We start from the raw sequence: 20524 nt of genomic DNA on the forward strand, positions 1-20524 counted from the left end.
CGGTAACTATTCGAAAAGTTTTTTCCAAAGTGAAACTCATTCCTACTATACGCCGAGCGGCATTGTTCGCAGGCAGAAAAAAATAGCCAATATAGTTTGTATTTTCGATCCTTTAAATCAAGTTACCGCCGAGACTCGGTATATAGGTATATGTTATAAACTAGCTATGTTGTAGGTACCATGCCTACCATGGGTATATTATTATATTAAGTTATTTTCGTCCTTGTCGCGCGGGTTTCTGCATCTGAGGTGATTCAACCCCCCTCCCCCACGGATGCAAATCATATAATTATCACCCTATATTGGGTTTCCCGCGATGATTTACCCATTGCGATATCTCGCGAAATAACGGAGATATCAAAATTCTGGTTTTGTAATAAGACTCACCTCGCAGAGATAAGAACTACAATTATTTCTTATTTTAATTTTTTGGTAAAAAATTTAAAAAAATATATTTAATTATTTCCAAAAAAAATCACCATTATAGCCATTTTGTAGAGTTTATTTTTCGGAAAATATTGACGTTTCAAAATTTTATTTTCGTTAATTTCCTGATTTTTAAGTTTTTTTTTAGTTTCGAGAAAAATTGCGAGTTATTTAATACCGTAGTGTTATAGTTGTTAAACATATGTGAAACGCCGTGTCGCGCGTAATGCCGGCCGAACGAATTCAGTATGCCTATAGTTATAATCATATTTTATTTCTTTATAACTAGGAAAAATATTAAAAATTAGTAAATTAATAAAAATAAAATGTTGAAACATCAATATTTTCAGAAAAATAAACTCTACAAAATGGTTATCTTTAATATTTTTGGAAATAGTCAAATATATTTTAAAAATTTTTTACCAAAACATTAAAATAAATTAAAATAAGAAAAATAATTGTAGTTCTAAAGTTCTTATCTCTGTGAGTCTTATAACAAAACCATAATTTCGATACCTCTATTATTTCGTGAGATATCGCCATGGGTAAAGCCTCGCGGAACACCCTGCAGTATACAGGGTGATTCTTTTATCAAACAACATTCATATGGTATCACCTAACATACACCTATAACACACAAACACCACCCAAAAACTCCCAACTTTGGGAGGCTATATCTTTAATCAATTACTAATTTAAACGTGAAAATTCATTGAAAAAATAGCCTTTTTAGTTTATGAAATTTTAAGTATAGGTTCTCATTTGAAAATCAAAAGTTGATAATGATTAACCTGATAAATATAAGGGTGAAAATATTTAAAAAATATATAGTTCTAGAACAAGATGGTTCTAAAATTTTGAAAAAAGTCATTCGTTTTTGAAATAATGAGTGTTGTTTGATAAAAGAATCACCCTGTATAGTATCTATATCCCCGAAAAGCTTGGTGAGTTTTTGATAAGACGATTAAGCTAGAGGTCGGTAACCTTTTTGATGCGTCAAGGGCCTAAAAATTAATATAACATTTTTCACGGACCACAATTCAATAATAAATTATTTTATTCCAAACAAAAATGTATATTCATGTCAAATTTAAGTTTTTTTTTCAAGTCCCTATAACTCTTGGGTTAAATTATTTAAAAAGGTATCTACAAACAAACAGCATTTTAAATCGGAGTTTCTAGTCCATACTTTTTTAATTCGCGATTTTTTTTACACAATCTATACATTTTACTAGCGAGCCACATATAATTACAATGAGGGCCGCGGGTTACTGACCCCTGATTTTAAGCTATATACTCCCTTATGTCCGTGCAAACAAAAACGTTTCTCCGGTATTATGAGTAATACATAACTTCACGTGGAATAAAAAAAACAGTATTTTTTATCAATTATGAATGCTTTTGAGAAATATAAGGCAGGTAGGATCTATAAACGGATTTTAATTTGTGGTCGGATTTGATTTACCACCAAATCGAAATGATGAAGCCATATAACATGATAGAGACTATAAGAATCGTAACTCACTTATACAATGTGTCGATACAATTTCTCACCGTCAAATATTTATCTAACAGGATTTTATATTCAAAATATTTAATAAGGCTTTTTATTTGCTTTAAAAAGACTTAACAAATTCGTATCGATAAAAAATTCTGAATACTTTTCAGTATAGACCGTCGTTGATAAGAATCTGATTTGGTGAGAGGTCGAATTATTTGAATCCGATTGGTGGGGGAATCAGAGTATATTATGTGTATACACTGTATGTACCTACACAATATACCCCTGCGGCTAATAATGATATAATACAATTTATTGTACCTACGTAAATATAATATTATTTTATATTTTAAACGTAGCTATAATCGTTATAATATTAATTTTATTCTATTAATGTATATACCTATACCTCTATACCTATACCATATACGATAATTATTAATTTTAATATTTTACTACGTACCTATATACAATAACAATATTAAAATACCTATATTGATATGTTTATGTTTTTGTCATTCGTAGGCAACGCCAACAGCATATTTGACCGGAATCCCTGGCGCGAGTACCCAGGTCGGAAACACTTACACGCCGTACTTTAGCGCCGCCGGCCCGTTGATTGGACCGACCACGATAATCACGTCAGACCCGAACAATCCGCTGGCCATGGCCGTGCAGCAGACAATGGTTACACAACAGAAAATGCCTAGGAACGACCGTCTAGACGTTAGTAAAATATAAAAAGCAATACCCTTTTTCACCATACCTAGTCTTATTATAGTATCATCTTTATTAATTATTTAGGTATATTATACTATACCTACTTTTGTATACTAATAATTATCAAAAAAAAAAAAAAAAAAAAAAAAAATGCAAGCATGACCGCGAGATCAAACTATAATATTATCATTATTATACATGATCTTTTAGCAAAATATTTTTTTTCCTTTCTTACATTTTTTTTACTAGCTAATACAAACGTATTACTCTTAATACGTGGCGTTGATTTTGTTATTTTTTATACATTTATTAGACTATATATTATTATTACTATATTATATCGTTATTATCACCAGTCATATTTATATATACCTCTACATAAAAGTCTCATATATATATATATATATATATATATATATATAAAGGGTGTAACAGAAATACAGAAATACCTGACAAAAAAAAATATGCTAATTCAACGTATGACGAAAATTGTTAATATTACATGATAAATAAATAATTTCAGAAATATACTCACGTCAGCAAATTCTCAAAAATCATATTTTTAAAAAAGTTATTAGGTGAGTTCAACATTAATTTATCCAAAAAAACATTGAATTTTAAAAAAATTCTAAAAAATAAATTACTTGACTTAGATCAAGTAAGTTTTTACCATCAAAATTATTTTTATAATCGGATTCGCAAATTTAGTATTAAATAAACATAAAAAAAATGCATTATACATGTAGCGCAAGGGTCATTTAAAGAACAAAAAACTTTATTTGAACAAAAGTTATTTCAAAAGTCAGTTCTATCTGTTATTACATCTTGTATACATATATATATATATAATATTATTATATGCGTACTTCTAATACTTATATACTACTTCTATAGTAGGAACGTAGGTACACATAAGTACTTACCTAATAATACTAATGAAAATTAATAACACTATATAGATTTCATAGTGCCGAGTGATTGTTGATTATGAACATTTATAACTTTTGTATGGCTAAACAAACTCGCATCAACCGATGGACATTTTGTTTATTTGATTATTATTATTATTATTATTATTATTATTATTATTTTTGAACTTTTAACATCCTCGTAGATTTGTACGATGCCGTTGGCAAAGTTATGTTTCTATTGCTTATCTGATAAAAATCGAATTACCTTTAATGCGACAAAAGTTTTTAAATTTAGCGCACACCTTTTATTTCTTTGTCATACTAATATATACATAATAATATTATTATAACTATACCTACCTATACTATTGTTACTGCGACTGTCGTGTGGCTATTATAAAATTACTTTTTACTTTAACATGCGTATCACGAGGATCTGAGAAAGGCATCGCGGACAGATAGATTTTATACAATATCAACTTAGCTCTGTGACCCATGCCATATAACCTAATACCATAATTATAATTGCACCAACGTCTTAAGTGCACCTCGATAATTCGATCCTGTTGTATACGTATTATTAGCACCAATCGAGTCAAAATGATTAGTCTAAAATCTAAATCTAAATCTAAAATTCAATAATTTATCATTCGTTTAATATTAAAATATTACGTTTTGTAGTAGGTACTTTCGTATAATACTGCATGATTATTTTTTAAGTAAATCTTATCCCGGAAAGCGTTCGTAAGGTTATCGTTTTATTTTAATTTTATAGTAGAGAGATTGATAGTCAACATAATTTTCCTATTACCTACATACTATTCGGACTATTCTGTACATTTGTTCGAATAATATTAATAATATTAATATTAATTAAAAGTTGAAATCACTGTAAAATGAGTAGAGAAAAGTTGTAGTCGAAATAAATCACACTGTATTTCAAGGTAAATCGATATAGGATCATAAAATTACTCGTAGATAGTTTACTCATTAATATGCAATTACAGTTGATTGCTTTCTCGCCAAAATTTAATTTACTCGTGATTCTGAGATATATTTCCCCATTTCTAACTATAAATCTCTCTTTTTCTCTTTCTCTCTGTCTGTCTCTCTCTCTCTCTCTCTTTCTATATATATATATATATATTTTTTTTTATTTATATATTTGTCAAGAATTGTTATAATTCCTAAATATGATTAAACGACTTTTGATAAATTTGTAAATCATAAATAACATAGTAACTAAAAATTATCTTAAACTGGCTCGGCAATAATTTAGAAATAAATTCAATTGCTGTTCGTAGCCATCATCATTTTATATTATACATACAATTAAATGAGTAATCTTATAATGTATAGGAGAAACCAAAAAAAATCAATATTCAATCGCTATATTATCTACATGTCGTCACAAAAAAACATAATTTTTACAACACACCTTCATCAGTTATATTCGATTGAGCTCGTAAAAATGTTTTTTAACATATAACGCCCAATCGTATTATACAATAGATTGCAATAATAACCGACAACTACTGTAAACTTGTTTTTTTTTTTTATCACATAAAGCTAATCGATAACGAACTAAACAAAAAATAAATAAAATATTAATCACAACACGCAGTAATACGCTACTATACACCTATAATAAACGTTTCACGTAATACTATAAAGTTAACTTTTTGAAATTCCTCGGAGTATACATAATATAAATTGTTATAATATTATAATGGTATAATGCCGCGAAACGGAATAATTTGTAAACTGAAGCCAACGACAATAATATAATTACGCAGCAACTTACGTTTTATATATTACGAAATAGGTCATGTCTACCTACACTGACACACCACGGATATAGCAACACCCTCCGTCGGCATGAACTCCGGTCCGGCTTATTTACGTGACCCTGGGTATGCTGACTCGATACACGTGATATATAACCCACCAATTTATTTTGGCATTAGTAACTTTTTCCGACCCGTAACGTTTGAATTGCAGTGCAGCAGATAGGGAGGGTCGCGCGGCCGAGGCTGAATCTGTTGCCCGGGCCAACGACGAGCAACACATAGATATTTGTATTGTTATCACCGTGCTCTTATGCCGACCAGAAATCCTATTCCCACCATACCATTACCCGAGTACCAACAACTAATAGTAATTAATCGACAAACCTCTGAGCGCTGATACCTGGATCTGTGCGTGTGTGTGTTGAGGGAGGGTTATTTTTAAAGTATCCTCCACACACGATTCTTTTCCATTTGGTCTGCTACTTCAACCATGGATTTTGTGGTCACGAAAAAGATTTATAAAAACGACTTTAATTAGTTTTATCCTATTAACAATCAGACGTTAGCGTTAAAGCTCATCTATAAACACCGCGGGGAAGTTGCACAGCTTATAGCATAGTTGGTTTCGAAATGGGTGTTGTGTTAATTTGAATTCGATTTCAGATCCCCCTTAGCTTGTTATTATTAAGATATAGTAACACATTATTCGCGTACCATAATTTATCGGTAAAACAAATACACATTTAGGTACACAATATAAATATATAATATTGTCGACTTTCTGCATTCCAATAAAATATGATTCCTCCACCTTCGGGAGGACGGTCGTATTAATTCCAGTTTTTTGTACTCGAACAATAAAAACATACACCTATTCAGATACTCGATATACATGGCAATCTTTAATTTTTATTTATATATATATACCTATCGATTGATTGGGTGTTAACGTTTTGAACAAACTTTCCATATTTTTATTTCATATTATTATTTAACCACAGTTATCCATTATTCAGTGATCATGATTTTATGGTCGTGCTAGGTTAAAGTAACATTGTCAAATCCTGTCACGCGTTATACATTTTCGGCCTCAGCTTGTACCTGTGTAATATACAATACATACCTATGTTATATAAATATATAATATATATCCGTTCACCGTACACGCCTATACACAATATTAATTCTATGTTCAATAAGCTATACCTACATATATAACCGAGTAACTGGAAATATATTGATCCGTTAAACGATGTAATACCTATATAAACAAGCAGAACCAATACTGAAAATAATATGACAAATCATTGGTGGCGAGTGTCAATGCACAAGACGAAAAATCGTTAATTTGGAAACCGAGATGTGAAACGCTATTATTAAGACGTGTTTATTGGCTTGCATTAATAATAGTTGGAGAGAAGATGTTTTAAAATTGAAATAAGAATAGGTATATTATATCTCATTAAGAAACAGCCGGCGTGGTTATAAGGAACAATTTAAAGACAAGGACGAGATTTAGTGCACACGAGTGAGTCGTGTAGGTTTGTAAATTTAATCTACGAATAATGTATCAAAATTAATGGTGGCTTATTAAGACAGTATACAAATAAAAAATCGTTTGAAACTGATTGTCAGTGCCGTCGATGCCATGACTTGTTTCACATAATTACATAATATTATAAGTATTGTAAAATATAATATTGTATTGTGTATACTGTATACTATATTCTGTTGACTTGTTAATCGTGTGAGTTCACACCTTCGTATATCTGAGCTGCCGAACAGCAGCTGCAATATATATTGTTGCCGTCCTATCGTTAATTAATAATAATATTTTTCTTCGTGCGCCTATATACCCGCTGTAATACGGTACAGAGTGACTGCACACGGCGCCCATAATACCATATTGAAAAAAGCACAGAAAATAATATTTTCAAAGCGATTGTATGTTATAACAATAAGATAATGTGTGCTCGACGTTCGAGTTAAAAATCAACCCTCGACCGTGAAGGTCTTTTAATTTCAGCAGTGCAATATGCGTATTACGCAATACGAACATAATAAAAAATAATGTTCGCTCAGTGTGGTTCCACCTCAAGAATTATCGCGACAAGAGTAAAATACCGTTAAAAAAAAATATGCATACACGCACTTGGAGAACTTCCTTTCATCATTTATTATAACACGTGCCACGGCGTCACATTAACCGTTTAGGTTAAGAATATTAATAGCAAATTAAAAATACCGACGACCATACATTATGCATTATGCGGAAGGACCGTCAACGTCGAGGGTCGCAGAATATACACATATATACACACACACGCGCTCGCACATATCCAATATACATATAATGTATGAGATGACCAATTAACCCGGGTTTAATTAAAACGCCATCGGATCCCATCCTGAACAAAGAACGACAAAAACGACGACGACATACGTCGTATATTATGTATTGCAGTATACGAACGGACTTGCGTAAATCAAATGCGAGCTTAAACCAAAGTGATTGTTCGTACACGCGGTGGCGTATGCTCACACTGCAGTAGTAGCGTGAGAGTGTCTTTAAAGAGACTGTACAACGTGTGAGGATAAAATATAACCATTAATGATATATAAATATAATATTATCGGGTTCGTGTTGTTATCATTACTTATTCCATTCGATTACTGCAGTCGACAAATTATTCAAACCAACCTCTATAATATACCACCGCAGTCTGAATGTTTAAAAATATAATAGTTAATAATATACCTATATCTACATAAGTCTCGTGACGACCTATCGGCGATCATAGCAATAAGAGATGAATTTATTGTTGAAGAGAAAAAATTGCTATCAACAAGCGCATCGTACCTATCAAAGATTTGAAATTTGCACTGCGACTTGCGAGTGTAACTCGTGATTAATACCGTTTATAACTTATACATTTTATAGGTATATTTAATTTGATACATTATTAAAATGTTTCGTATAATATATATTGATTATGAAGATTTTATTGAAATGCTAAAATTAGTATTTAATTTTATACTAGGGAATACTTATAATTATACTTTATTGATTATTAATTAATAATAATTTTGGTTTGTAATCGATTCAAATTTTAAGAGCGGAAAGCGGATATTCTACGTGACTAGGTATGTTACGGTCAGTGATACGACGCTGACACATTGAGTGAACCCACCGCGGCTAAAACCAATTATTACGCTTATTTATTAGTGTATTAATATAAGAACGTTTAAAATATGAACTTGATAAATTTAATAACCTAAGAATGACATATACATATATTATACATGTGTGTTAATGAAATATAAATAAATTATAACACTAATATATTATATAAGTGATAATGAAAATAATAATTTGTGATATTTGTACCTAATATGTAAAAATATAAATTTGCTATATTGTAATCGGAAAAAATAAAACACCTACCTAATCGTCATTAATTAAAATATAAAAATTTAAAAATCAAATTTTGTCCGAATGTTCTAATTAATTATCTTAGACAATAACAGCCAAAAGACATAATACCTATATTTCCCATTCATCTGGATAAGATAAAGATAAAAATATACCTACCTATCTAGATTAGCACAACACAACAATTACGGATAACTGTTATAATAATACATGATTATTTTTTTTATATAATATACAAAAATATCGCTTGTTCCTTATTTGACTATTAATAATTATCTAATGGTTAAATATTCCGTCACATCTGTAACGAACAACTCCTGAACATCGAGCCCAAGGGAATAACTTTCTTTATCGTTGCAGCGAAGTGCAAGATAAACAATATTATTGACCATAACTCTGAAATTTTAAGGTTCAATTTTGTTGCGAATTCCGTTTTATACCTATAACAAGGTACCAGATTTTAATTTAAAACCGTGTTTTTAAAACATTGATTGTTTGGTCGCCTTATACTATAGAGAGAACCCAATGTGGCAATGTGCAGTTTATTATATTTTCCATCCAGTATTTCTTACCTAGAACGCATACATTGCGTATAGTACAATCATTGTGTGGCAATAATTCGTTGCTCGATCGGTTTAGGTAGGTACGTGTTCGCATCATGCGATAATCGCATGTTCCCCCGTGTTTGGGTTTCGAGTAAATATACGAATTTCAATACAAATAATATGCATAGTAAATAAAATGTATATTATTTTGTCAACATGTAAATGTACGATCTGCTGCAGGTTTCCATTTCTATGTAACTTGTGTATATATGGCGATTATATAATAATACATCATGTTACATGCGTATCCTGAATGAAAATTAATTTTATTCCAACAATTTTAAATGATGTTCAGGGAAATGACGGACCGTTCAATACACCAACCCACGATGTTCAGATATACAAATAATGATAATTATAATAATATATAAATTATATTTAACTATTTCATCAGATACGCGCCTACAGCCATTTCAAATAATAATATAATTTAATATAATATGATGACATACATATATATATATATACAAGAACAGAACACAGCAGCAATCAATACTAATAATGAATCTACGCAGCACAACAAGGCTGGAACCATCGATTTTGTTTTGTATTTGTTAACTAAATAATTATTTCGTTTGTATACAGTATACTATATAATAATTAATAATAATTTATTATTCTCAGAAATTTGTAATTATAATAATCGTCGCCTGCAATATAATGGAACACGGCTGGTACGAAAATTATTTTAACGATATACAATAATAATATCCATACGTTACATAATATCTATACGGAATTATTAGTATATTACGACGGGTATAGTCCAAAAGTTTTCTTAAGCAGTTAAGCTTTACACAGAATTTCCGTCCATGTCCAAAGGCCATAAATTAACTGCAGCCCACATTCTAGAGATAGCAATTTTAATATTCAAATGTATTACTCATAAATGTTGATTAGCTAAGTGTATTTTGCGAAGCACATCTACTTTTGATTTATAGCATTAATACATTCGATCGAACAATTTACGAGTTTTCGTGTTTCGTAGCTATTTGAAAAACGTAAAGGATAAAACTGCACAACCCATAACTGCACACGCGCATGATCGTGAATAAAGTTTAGCGAACAAACACACAGATACGCAACTTTTTCCACTTCAATTGAAATACTTTATTGTAAAAAATTGATAAAAACGAGCCATTTCTAAATTTAAAAGAAATGAAAAGAGCACGATGATACGTACTCGTACACAACGGGACTTTATTATTAATATATAATATTATTGTGGTTCGCCGTTCAACAAATAAATTTGATGCTCATCACTCGAGAGAAAAAGATATCGACAAAATTCAGAAGAACTGGATAAAAGGATAAAAATTATCGACTACATAGTATCGAAAATTGAAACGCTTGCACAACTAGCGTTTCATACAAGATTTATCAAAAAAAATAAAGACTTATGCTGAATTATTTTTACTATAAATACTGTTATTATGTACTAATTTATTGTAAGGTATAATATGTGCCAATACACATAATATTATAGACTATATAGTTATATGGATGGCATACATTGGTTCTCCCGAGGTACCTACTAAACGTATGAAAAATATGGTTTGTACCTTTAGGTACTATTATTAAATGTTTATATAATATACTAGGTATATGTGTTTAATAAACAGGTTAAGTTTAAGAACTATAAATGTTGGATTTGTGATAAAAGGTGATTTTTGATCACTTTATAAGTTCAGTCATTTTATCCATAAATGTATGTTTTTTTTTTTGTTTTTATTTACATAATTTAAGTCCAATACAACGCTTTGAAAACCATTTAATCATAATTTTAACGATATATTTATGATTTTTTTTTTTAGTGTTTTTACTTTTTCAAATGATAAAATTAATTTTCCTATTCTTAAGAACAATATTATTTTTAGAATACTAATATCTAAAAACCTTATTTCGATCCAGTAATTAATTAGTAAAGCCCAACCTTTCTATAATACCCTCTCTTTCACTGCTCCATTATACAAAATAAAATTTTTTTTAATGAAAAATATATCTGTTTAAAAAAAAAGTTATGTTGAAATGTCCTCAACTCGTATAAAAAAAAGAAAGAAAAAAATCGAGAAAATGAGATTTTTGGGTGATCATAAAAATAATCATCTGCTTTACGATATAGGTATACTATATTATTATACAACCGAACTTAGTTAACTCGTCGAACTGTTTCAACTCGAAAACAAAATAACCTCGAACTATTTTGACTCGAATTTATCTCCACTCCTAGAATTTCCTATCATTGTTATATTCTTATTAGATGACTCGAACCTTCAGATAACTTGAACTTTTTGGACGGTCACTTCAACTTTGAGCTAACCAAGTCCAAATGTATGACATTATAATTTTTAGGTATAATATAATATAACTCACTTTAGCGGTGTTGTGCGATTTCAATGTTAATTATAATTTGATCGAAAGTAAAATAACCTATATTTTACTTACATAATATGATGTAGGGAATAATATTATTACTGTAAATAAAAGTGTAAAATAATAATAATAATTTTTTTCCCATTGAATATTGTAATCACTTCCCACTTCCCAGCTCAATGTGTTAAGGCTTACAAATAGTTTATCAACAAGTTATGTGTTTCAGATGGATATGAAAGCCGTTGGAACATTTTATTACGAAAATTTTGTAAGTAAATAACTTGTAAATACTGTTGATATTGTTAATGTGCAATTTTTTTGTTACGAAAAGATGCATTTCAAATATTCACGTTCCAATGCTCTGAAAATGTGTTGTATACAAAAGATAATATTTTTGATATCGAATAACGCATTATAGAGAGGCATTACGTGCAGTATTAATAGGTCCAAGCTAAATATTGCAAATACAAATATGATTTATGTGCCTAATATATATTGTTGTGGTTCTTACGTACCTAATTGTTCACACATTAATAATAATAGCTCTATAAAAATTTGTGACGATTTTTATCATTGTCTATAAAATATTATATTATTATTTATGCGGGGCTAATTCATGTATTCGGTTTGCTTTCATATCATCACATAATAATCATTTTTGGAAATCGATACTATGAAAATGCTGCTTAACGTGCCTTATTTATTTTGTTAATTGCTACCATTTGCTTATCTGCTTGAAGCTTACTAACTCGGGGAGGTTGGAGGGGGTGATTTATGTGTTAATAATGTGGTGCAAAAACCACAGTAACAACGGCTATTTTAGACCTTAATAAATTAACCCTTTCGCCGCCGGACGTTTCCAATGAAGGAGAGACTCATATTTTTGAAATTTCGGTAAACGTAATTTTCCACGTTTGACCCCGAAAACCGTTAAAATTTATAGAACACGGTGCTCAGATGATGAATGCATGGAATACATTTCAAAACAGACTTGATTATTGCAGTAATCAAATGAGACATTTCATTTTCGTAGAGAACTATCCTAACTTAATACGGACTTCGGTAATTTGTTTACCGGACTGTTTAAGAAATATTAATTCGTTTGTGTCATAGTTTGTTTTTAATTTTTTATATAAAAGTTTGATATACGTAATACTAAACCGATCATTTATTTTCAAACCTATATTAGTATAAATATAAACTTAATAAACTGTAGGCATCATTATTTATGGATCTTTAGCACAATTTTCGTATGGAAGTATGATATTCGTGGCGATTCACCAATAATCGTACACTCACAAAAACATAAGTATTTGAATGCATGGCCTTTAAGTGCCTATACCTAAAAATACCAAAAATAATTTGAATAAATACATTATTAAAGAATAAAAGTGGAGAGACGCTTGGTAAATCCCCTTGTAAATTATATAATACCTAACATATTATTCATTTTTCTATTTTTACTCTCAAGGCTACCTCAGTTGTTTCAGCTTCATCAGGGGTTTTTTTTTTACATAGACAACTAAATAATCGCAATTATTTCAAACTAACCACGTAGCCATACATTTATACAGCTCTCAAGATTCGATCTCATATATTATGTAACTAAATACATATTATTGTATAATATATCTATTTGTATTTTATTAGACTAAATTGATTTCACTTGTCATTCAAACAACTAACAAGTAGTTATATCAATTTATAAAATACACCCGCGTGGTGGAACAGGTTTTAAGTAGTTTTAAGTAAAATTCAAATTTAGTATTTTCAATACCCCGAAAATTGAGCGATGAAATAGGAATAAATCCGTGGCGCTATCTGTCCGGTTTTTGCAATGTGTTTAAAAAATATTTTCCTTCTCGCTAACTGTGTCATTTACATATTTTTTTTGAAAATTTTTTCCCGTTAATAAACCTAAACGAAGTTACAACGCTTACACCGAAACATACACAAGCTAATATATGTAGGTACCCAATCCACCGCAGAAAAGTTGACCTGCGTCTCGGTCGGATTTATACGCGCACAACTTAACAGTGAGCTAAGGTGGGTAGTAAGTAGGTACTCTCAAACTGAAATGCACACCATGCACAGTGTGTCGTATTTTATGTTTGTCCATTATAATACTATTAAATTTAAATACTTCGAAAATAAAGTATCACCATAATTATTATAATTACTATTACATAAGAAAAGCTTCTACGAGTATTTATTATTTTAGCCTGTTTACATGCACTTCTCATGACAACAAATCCATAATTTTTTTATGTAAACAATTTTTCAAAATATTATCAAGTTCAAATCGAACTTAAGTAAAATCTATCCGTTTCAAAGCTTTCTTACATTCGCTTCATTCGCGGAGTTTCGTTGTTTTTAATAAGCCACAATAAAACAGCAAAATATACATATGACGTTCAAGCTACCATTCTCATACCAATGGTTATTTTTTATAGTTTTATAATACTCAATGTAAAAACTTTGAACATAATACTTATTATTGAATATGGATCTAAAGTTATCAAAAAATAAAAAATAAAAAAAAATAATAAAACATTTCAACAGATGCAAAACAACGCAATACACCCTGCCCAAAAAAAGTTGCAATTATTTACGCGTTTATTGCACCCCTTGTTTAAAGTTATCTCCATTGCTTTAATTTGAAAAGTAGCGAACTATAATACTCCTTCTTAAAAAAAAAAAAACATTTCAACGCACCCTTCTAATTTATCTTAATGACACACAAGTCGATAAATCTTTTGGAAAACAAATTATATCAGTATCTACCTAAAGGTACAAAAAGTAATTTAAACAAATTTTTTTTTACAACTTAAGCACTGCAAGTCGTCGTGTCTTCGATATAATGTTATATAGATGTATCGAATTGAATACAACAATTATAGTTTGTACACACTGTAGTTATTTGGATATTTTTTTATTATTTCGTGGTTTGAGCTGTTAACTAAACTATGCATTACAAAATAAAAAAAAATAAAATACGCATGCTATTAGTTTTAAATATTATATTTTATCGTTTTGTTTAAGTACCTAATTACATAATACTCATATGATATTTTATAATAGAACTTATATAATATTATAATATAATGATTATATTTGTTTTGCGTAAAATGTAGACTGCACTGTGGCAGTTCACAATACAAATTTCATCCCCACAAGATAATATAATTTAAACACTTATGACTATCTTTGTATACTAGAGGTGTGTGGACGTGTGGTGCGTCATTATTCCACACTGATTTAAAGTCTTAACAACAATTGTTTATATATTATGTAGGTAATTTAAGTTACATAATGGTTTAAACTATAAATATTATGTATAATTTATTATAACTAAGAATCATACCTACATTCAGAAAAATGTTCGATAATAATCGTTAACTGCAGTTAATAAAGTGGATCAATGATCAATATAAATCTACAATATCTATAAAAATGTATAAATAACAGTACATCAGTGCTGTTGGTATTTTATTGTTTCTTAGTTAATCATTTTGAATCAAGAATAAATAATTGTTTTTTTTAAATTTATGTTAAGTTATTTTAAAATAGAAAAATTACATTTTAAAGTTATCTGTATATTATATATATATGTAGATTGATGCAATTTTAATCTTTTTCAACTGGCCTAAAATGTATAAACTGAAAATAAAAAGTATACACTTTCTAAAAGAATTTAAATAATAAGCTTAATAAATAAAAGTTTTTAAGCATTTAAAATAAAATTTAATAGTGTTTTTATAAAACGATTCCTTCAGAAGAAGCCAGAATTAAAAAAAATGATCTGAAAATACTTTTTCTACTTAGATAATAGTATTTTTTATTTTTAGATTTTCCAAAACATTTCTTATATGTATACTGTGTAATATTTTATAATATTTTTATAAATACATGTCTAAATAAAAATAAAAAATGTTTATTTAGAGTTGAAATTAATAAATAGATTTATTCAATTTTGATTGATAGTGATGGTGTTAAGAAGGTATATATTTTAGAGTTGGGTCCCATCTTGCTCGCCGAAGGGTTCCCACGTTTATGAACCCAAAAGCGTTATAATAATATTATGCACCATCAGCAGAATAATGACGAACTATATAGTCTAATTTACAAAAAAATAAAAATGAAATTTTGTGCATTAAATAAATATTTTATATTAACTTAGTTAATTTATTTAAACGTCAACCAAATTATATTTTGGATTATAATAATAATTGTAATAATATAATATGAACGACATTATTTTTCAATTATTGTTAATACTTAGCAGTCAGTTGGTCAGTTCATAATTTTTATTTTATTACATTTATTTAATTATTATTATAAATTATAAATTATTTAGCATACATAATATTATACCCACTGCGTATTCGGACGAATTAAAATCGGTCTGACTGCAAGTGCCTACACTCAGTACACTCCATAATTATTTAAAGTGCAGAAATTCAGTGTTTTACGTTGTTATACAAGACAAATATTAATGGTTTCTAGGCATTTCCGGGAATGATGCAGTACAAACGAGCTGCGGGTGACAAATCTGGAATGCCGGTGTTTCAACAGAACACGGGAGCTTACCAACAATTGCTTCAGCCATTCGTGCCAACCGTATCTTGTAAGTCTCCTTAAATATTTACGAAACTCTTGATAGGTAGGTAATACTTTATTCTCGTGACGTATGCCAGTATATAAGAGAATTTGATTAAATCAACAAAATTCAATCTCGGCAAATATCTAAGACAGATGATGCTGTAAGTACCTATACAATAATGGGAAACAGATGTTCCGGAGAGCCGATTGACTTTTAAGATATTATATTATACTGTCCAGTCGTAAGATTATTACGATATCGGATGCGTTTTAATATTCTAGATCGAAAATAATAATATCAATAAACTTTTATATTGTTTTTATAAACTGGGTACCATATAATAATACAGTGGAACATCCCCTAACGGACTCCTCTCAATAGCGAACGTTTTTCAGGGAACAAACTACGAAGTTTCTACAATCTGAATCCTCTGATTACCTAGCCGATATCTACGAATAACAGACACAACTTTAGCAACTGAGAGTGTCCGGTATTTAGAGTTTTCGCTGTATTCTTACATAGATCCTGTTTACAGCTTATGATTTATAAACTATACTAAAATCGTACATTTTACTAGTTTTATCGTGATAGCATTTTTAAGTTTTCAATTTTTTCAAAAGATATTTTCAATAAGTGCATATTGCTAAAAATTTTTTTTTGAATGTTTTAATGTTTAAAAATCTAATTCCAAACATATCAAACATATCTAACATCACAGAAGAGGACCAACATAATATAGCGTGTACCTGCACTTTATTATTCAACTACATTAATTAATATTTTAAAATTTAAATATACTAAGGTACTTGTCATTAATCAACAAGCTGTTTAAAAATATTATTTTATGTCATAACATTTTTTTAAATATATTTATTATATATTCCGTGCATTGGAACATAATATTAAAAATAAATGTTTTAAAAAAGTAAGAAACTTAATGATGATTCAAAAAGTAGTAAAAACATAATAAATTTTGTTTCAAACTGTGTAGTTTTTGTGACTGAAATAGGTATTATGTAAGATAAATATTAAAAAAAAAAATTTTCACTTTTTAAGATAACAATAGTGTTGACTGTCAAATTAAAGAATCACTCTGCTATAAACTTAGTAAAATATAGCTATACGTATTATGTGGTTACAATGGTGGACGGTGTGCCACTCGTGGTTATTATTTGTTGCCATCCCTTCAGTTATTTACAATGAAATATTATCTCGTATTTCTACTCTTAATTATTTTAAAGAACGAAACTACCTTCCCTCTCTTAGAAATAATAAACTATATATATTGTCCTGTATAATGTATAATCTTCTTATCACGCTTAAATGTATAATTCAATTAAAAATTAAATTTATTATAATTTTTTATCCCGAATATTTGGTTATAATTCATACTTATTGCATTTAAAAAAATGTAAAGTTAAGAATTTTCCCCGTGAACTAAGAGATATTTTTTGTTTCTAAAATATATTTCATACACTTATTTATAAAATTAATATAAATAATTGTATGCTATCCCAGGGCATCACTTGCCGCCTACACGTTATCTGAATTTGATCATTTTATATGGCAAAAGACAGAATACACTTTAATATTTGAGCGTGGGGATTATATTTTATAAAAATTACATAATTTATTATTGTAATCTATATGAAATATTGTTAAAACAATAAAAAGTGTTTAATATTACAATTTACAACACAAATTATTCTATCGGCTTGACGATTACCGTAAGTTGTATGATTCAATGTATATTAATATTATTATTGTTTATTTTATACTAGTTGCTGCACCACCGGGAATCCCGAGGTATTAACATAACGACTGCAATTCAGAAATCAACCTGTGGTACAACATACATCCATTGTGAGTAACAAGTATACCCATATTATAATAAACTTTAGACACAAATGCTGTATTCCAAAAATAAATTACCACTTAAATGTTAATGATGTTGGTGACAAATGCATTTTTCCTTAAAATTTAATTTAAATTAATTTAAACGATCACTTTATGCTTTTAAATCAATACACGTGAAATAGGTACCTACAACAACCTAACTACCTATAGTAACTCTAATAAGTATTGTGTTATTCAGATTAAATTATTTTCATAATTAAACATGTGATATAGTATAACAATGGAAATAACACAACTCGGACTAAATTTATCTTCCGTTTGGTCGAGTTTAATATTATTATATATTTTTTTTATCAAGGTACAATATTATGTTTAGACACGGATAGATGTTCCATTTTGGTAGACGTGAGATTTTTTTGTATTATACAAATTATAGTAGGTAGTTACAAATCTTGTTTGATGTTTCCTCTTTCATGTTCTATAATACCGAATAAAATACAATAATAATTGGTTTTACTTAACAGTTTAACACCATTCTGGAGTTTCTAAAAAAACAACAAAAACATGGTCTTTCTTAAATTTTAGAAACTACATAATCTTGCAGTAGTTACTTAATATAATCATTTTCAACTAAGGTCAAATATCCATAACACAAATAAAAATTATTGATAAAAAATTAACTAGGTAATCAATTTTTTAGGTAGGTATCTATCAACTAGTATTGCTTTATAATATATCTTTTATAAATTTAATGTTTGTTATTTTTGTTTTGTTCACAGGAATGTATGGTTGTGGCCGAATAATTATTAACAAAATAACGTTCGATTCAAGTCATCAGTTTAATACACAGTAAATTTTTTATAGTGTATACATTACATATATAATTCATAAATAATATTGTAGAATACGAATTGAATAATATTGAACAATTTAATTAGATTGTTTAAGTTTCCTTTATCCAATATTTAAAATAGGTCGGAAACTAATGTCAATGATAATTTATTAATCTAACTAGAGATGATGCACTTTGTATTTTGTTAACAAAAGTAAACTATTTTACTTAGAAAAATGTTAAAATACTATTGAACTATTTGAATTGTATACAATCAGGTTGGTTACTCACTATATGTAAACCCCTTCGTATTATTTAAAGTCATTATTTTACTCAAAATATAACTAATTATATTACCAATATATAATATATTAATATTAATCTTGTTATTATATTTTAACGCACCAATGATTTTTTTTTTGATTTTTTTTATGCTATTTGATTGTAGGTAGCTATTATATATTATATTATTATATATTTAACAATACTTTTAGATTAGGTACTTAAAATTAAGTTAAGGGAAATTCTATAGGTACACTTAATTTATGTATTAATAATAATAAAAATGTTTAACATCGAGCTAGATTAGTAAACAAATTTCAAAATATAAATAATTTATAAAATTAAAATAATCCTTCTCCTATATTATACAATAATAAATATTATGTATGTATATATATAATATATAAATATATATATTATCTATGCATGCATATATGTTTATAAGATACCTATTAATCAAACAATTGACATGATAACATATATTCGTTTTCAATAAATTGTTATAAAAAAATACAAGATTTAACATGTTATGACTAATTGTGTGAAATGTTATAATAACAATAATATTATATGTGTTCAAATGTTTAACCTCAGTATAAACATATATATATTAATATATTATTATCTATCCAATAATTTAATCCAACGAATGACTAGCGTTGAAATACACACGAATACACGATTGACATCGGTGAATGCCCTATACGGTAAAAACTATAATATTATTATTATTCGGGTGGTTTTGGTCGCATAAATACCTATATAACAATTACAATATTATATAGGTTCGGATTTCATATTATGAACCCGAAGGTTATAATTTACCTGGCGATATTTATTATTATGGAGCCGGTATACTATTATAGCTAATCATATTTATTATAGATGCACCGAGTACAATGTAAAGGCCAATTCTATGATAAAACGTTATTCAGACGTGCGCCCTTAGATTTACTACTCGTAATCAAACTAAAAATACAAATACAACTACAACTTACACTACTCTACTATTATAATAATACACGTTAAACCAATATATACCACTAGTGGTATACCACCTCTACCCCCACTAACGCTATTACTACTACTTATACACTACAACTGTTGCTACAACAGACTTATCTTATTATACTATACGATACGCAATGTTCGATTAGATTTTATAATGTGTATGAAATAATAATAATAATA

The 20524-nt window shown here is 28.5% G+C and overlaps 1 protein-coding gene across 3 annotated transcripts in view; it reads left to right on the forward strand.

Annotated features, from left to right (window-relative positions):
• Positions 1–19462, forward strand: part of LOC107169459 (splicing regulator muscleblind) — a 186139-nt gene extending 166677 nt beyond the window's left edge. For 2 of the 3 annotated variants that reach the window (XM_089215647.1, XM_089215648.1), the window contains 5 exons: positions 2453–2653; positions 11986–12027; positions 16266–16386; positions 18144–18225; positions 18999–19462. In XM_089215647.1, the coding sequence (XP_089071773.1) occupies positions 2453–2653; positions 11986–12027; positions 16266–16386; positions 18144–18175 (396 nt within the window). In that variant the 3' untranslated portion in view covers positions 18176–18225; positions 18999–19462. The remainder of the gene's footprint in view (positions 1–2452; positions 2654–11985; positions 12028–16265; positions 16387–18143; positions 18226–18998) is intronic. The other variant, XM_089215649.1, reaches the window with a different exon arrangement.
• Positions 19463–20524: the final 1062 nt, after the last annotated feature.

The sequence above is a fragment of the Diuraphis noxia genome, unplaced genomic scaffold (assembly GCF_037042655.1).
Source record: "Diuraphis noxia isolate RWA-SAM2 unplaced genomic scaffold, SU_Dnox_SAM2 contig0001, whole genome shotgun sequence".
NCBI classification, from domain to species: Eukaryota; Metazoa; Arthropoda; class Insecta; order Hemiptera; family Aphididae; genus Diuraphis; species Diuraphis noxia.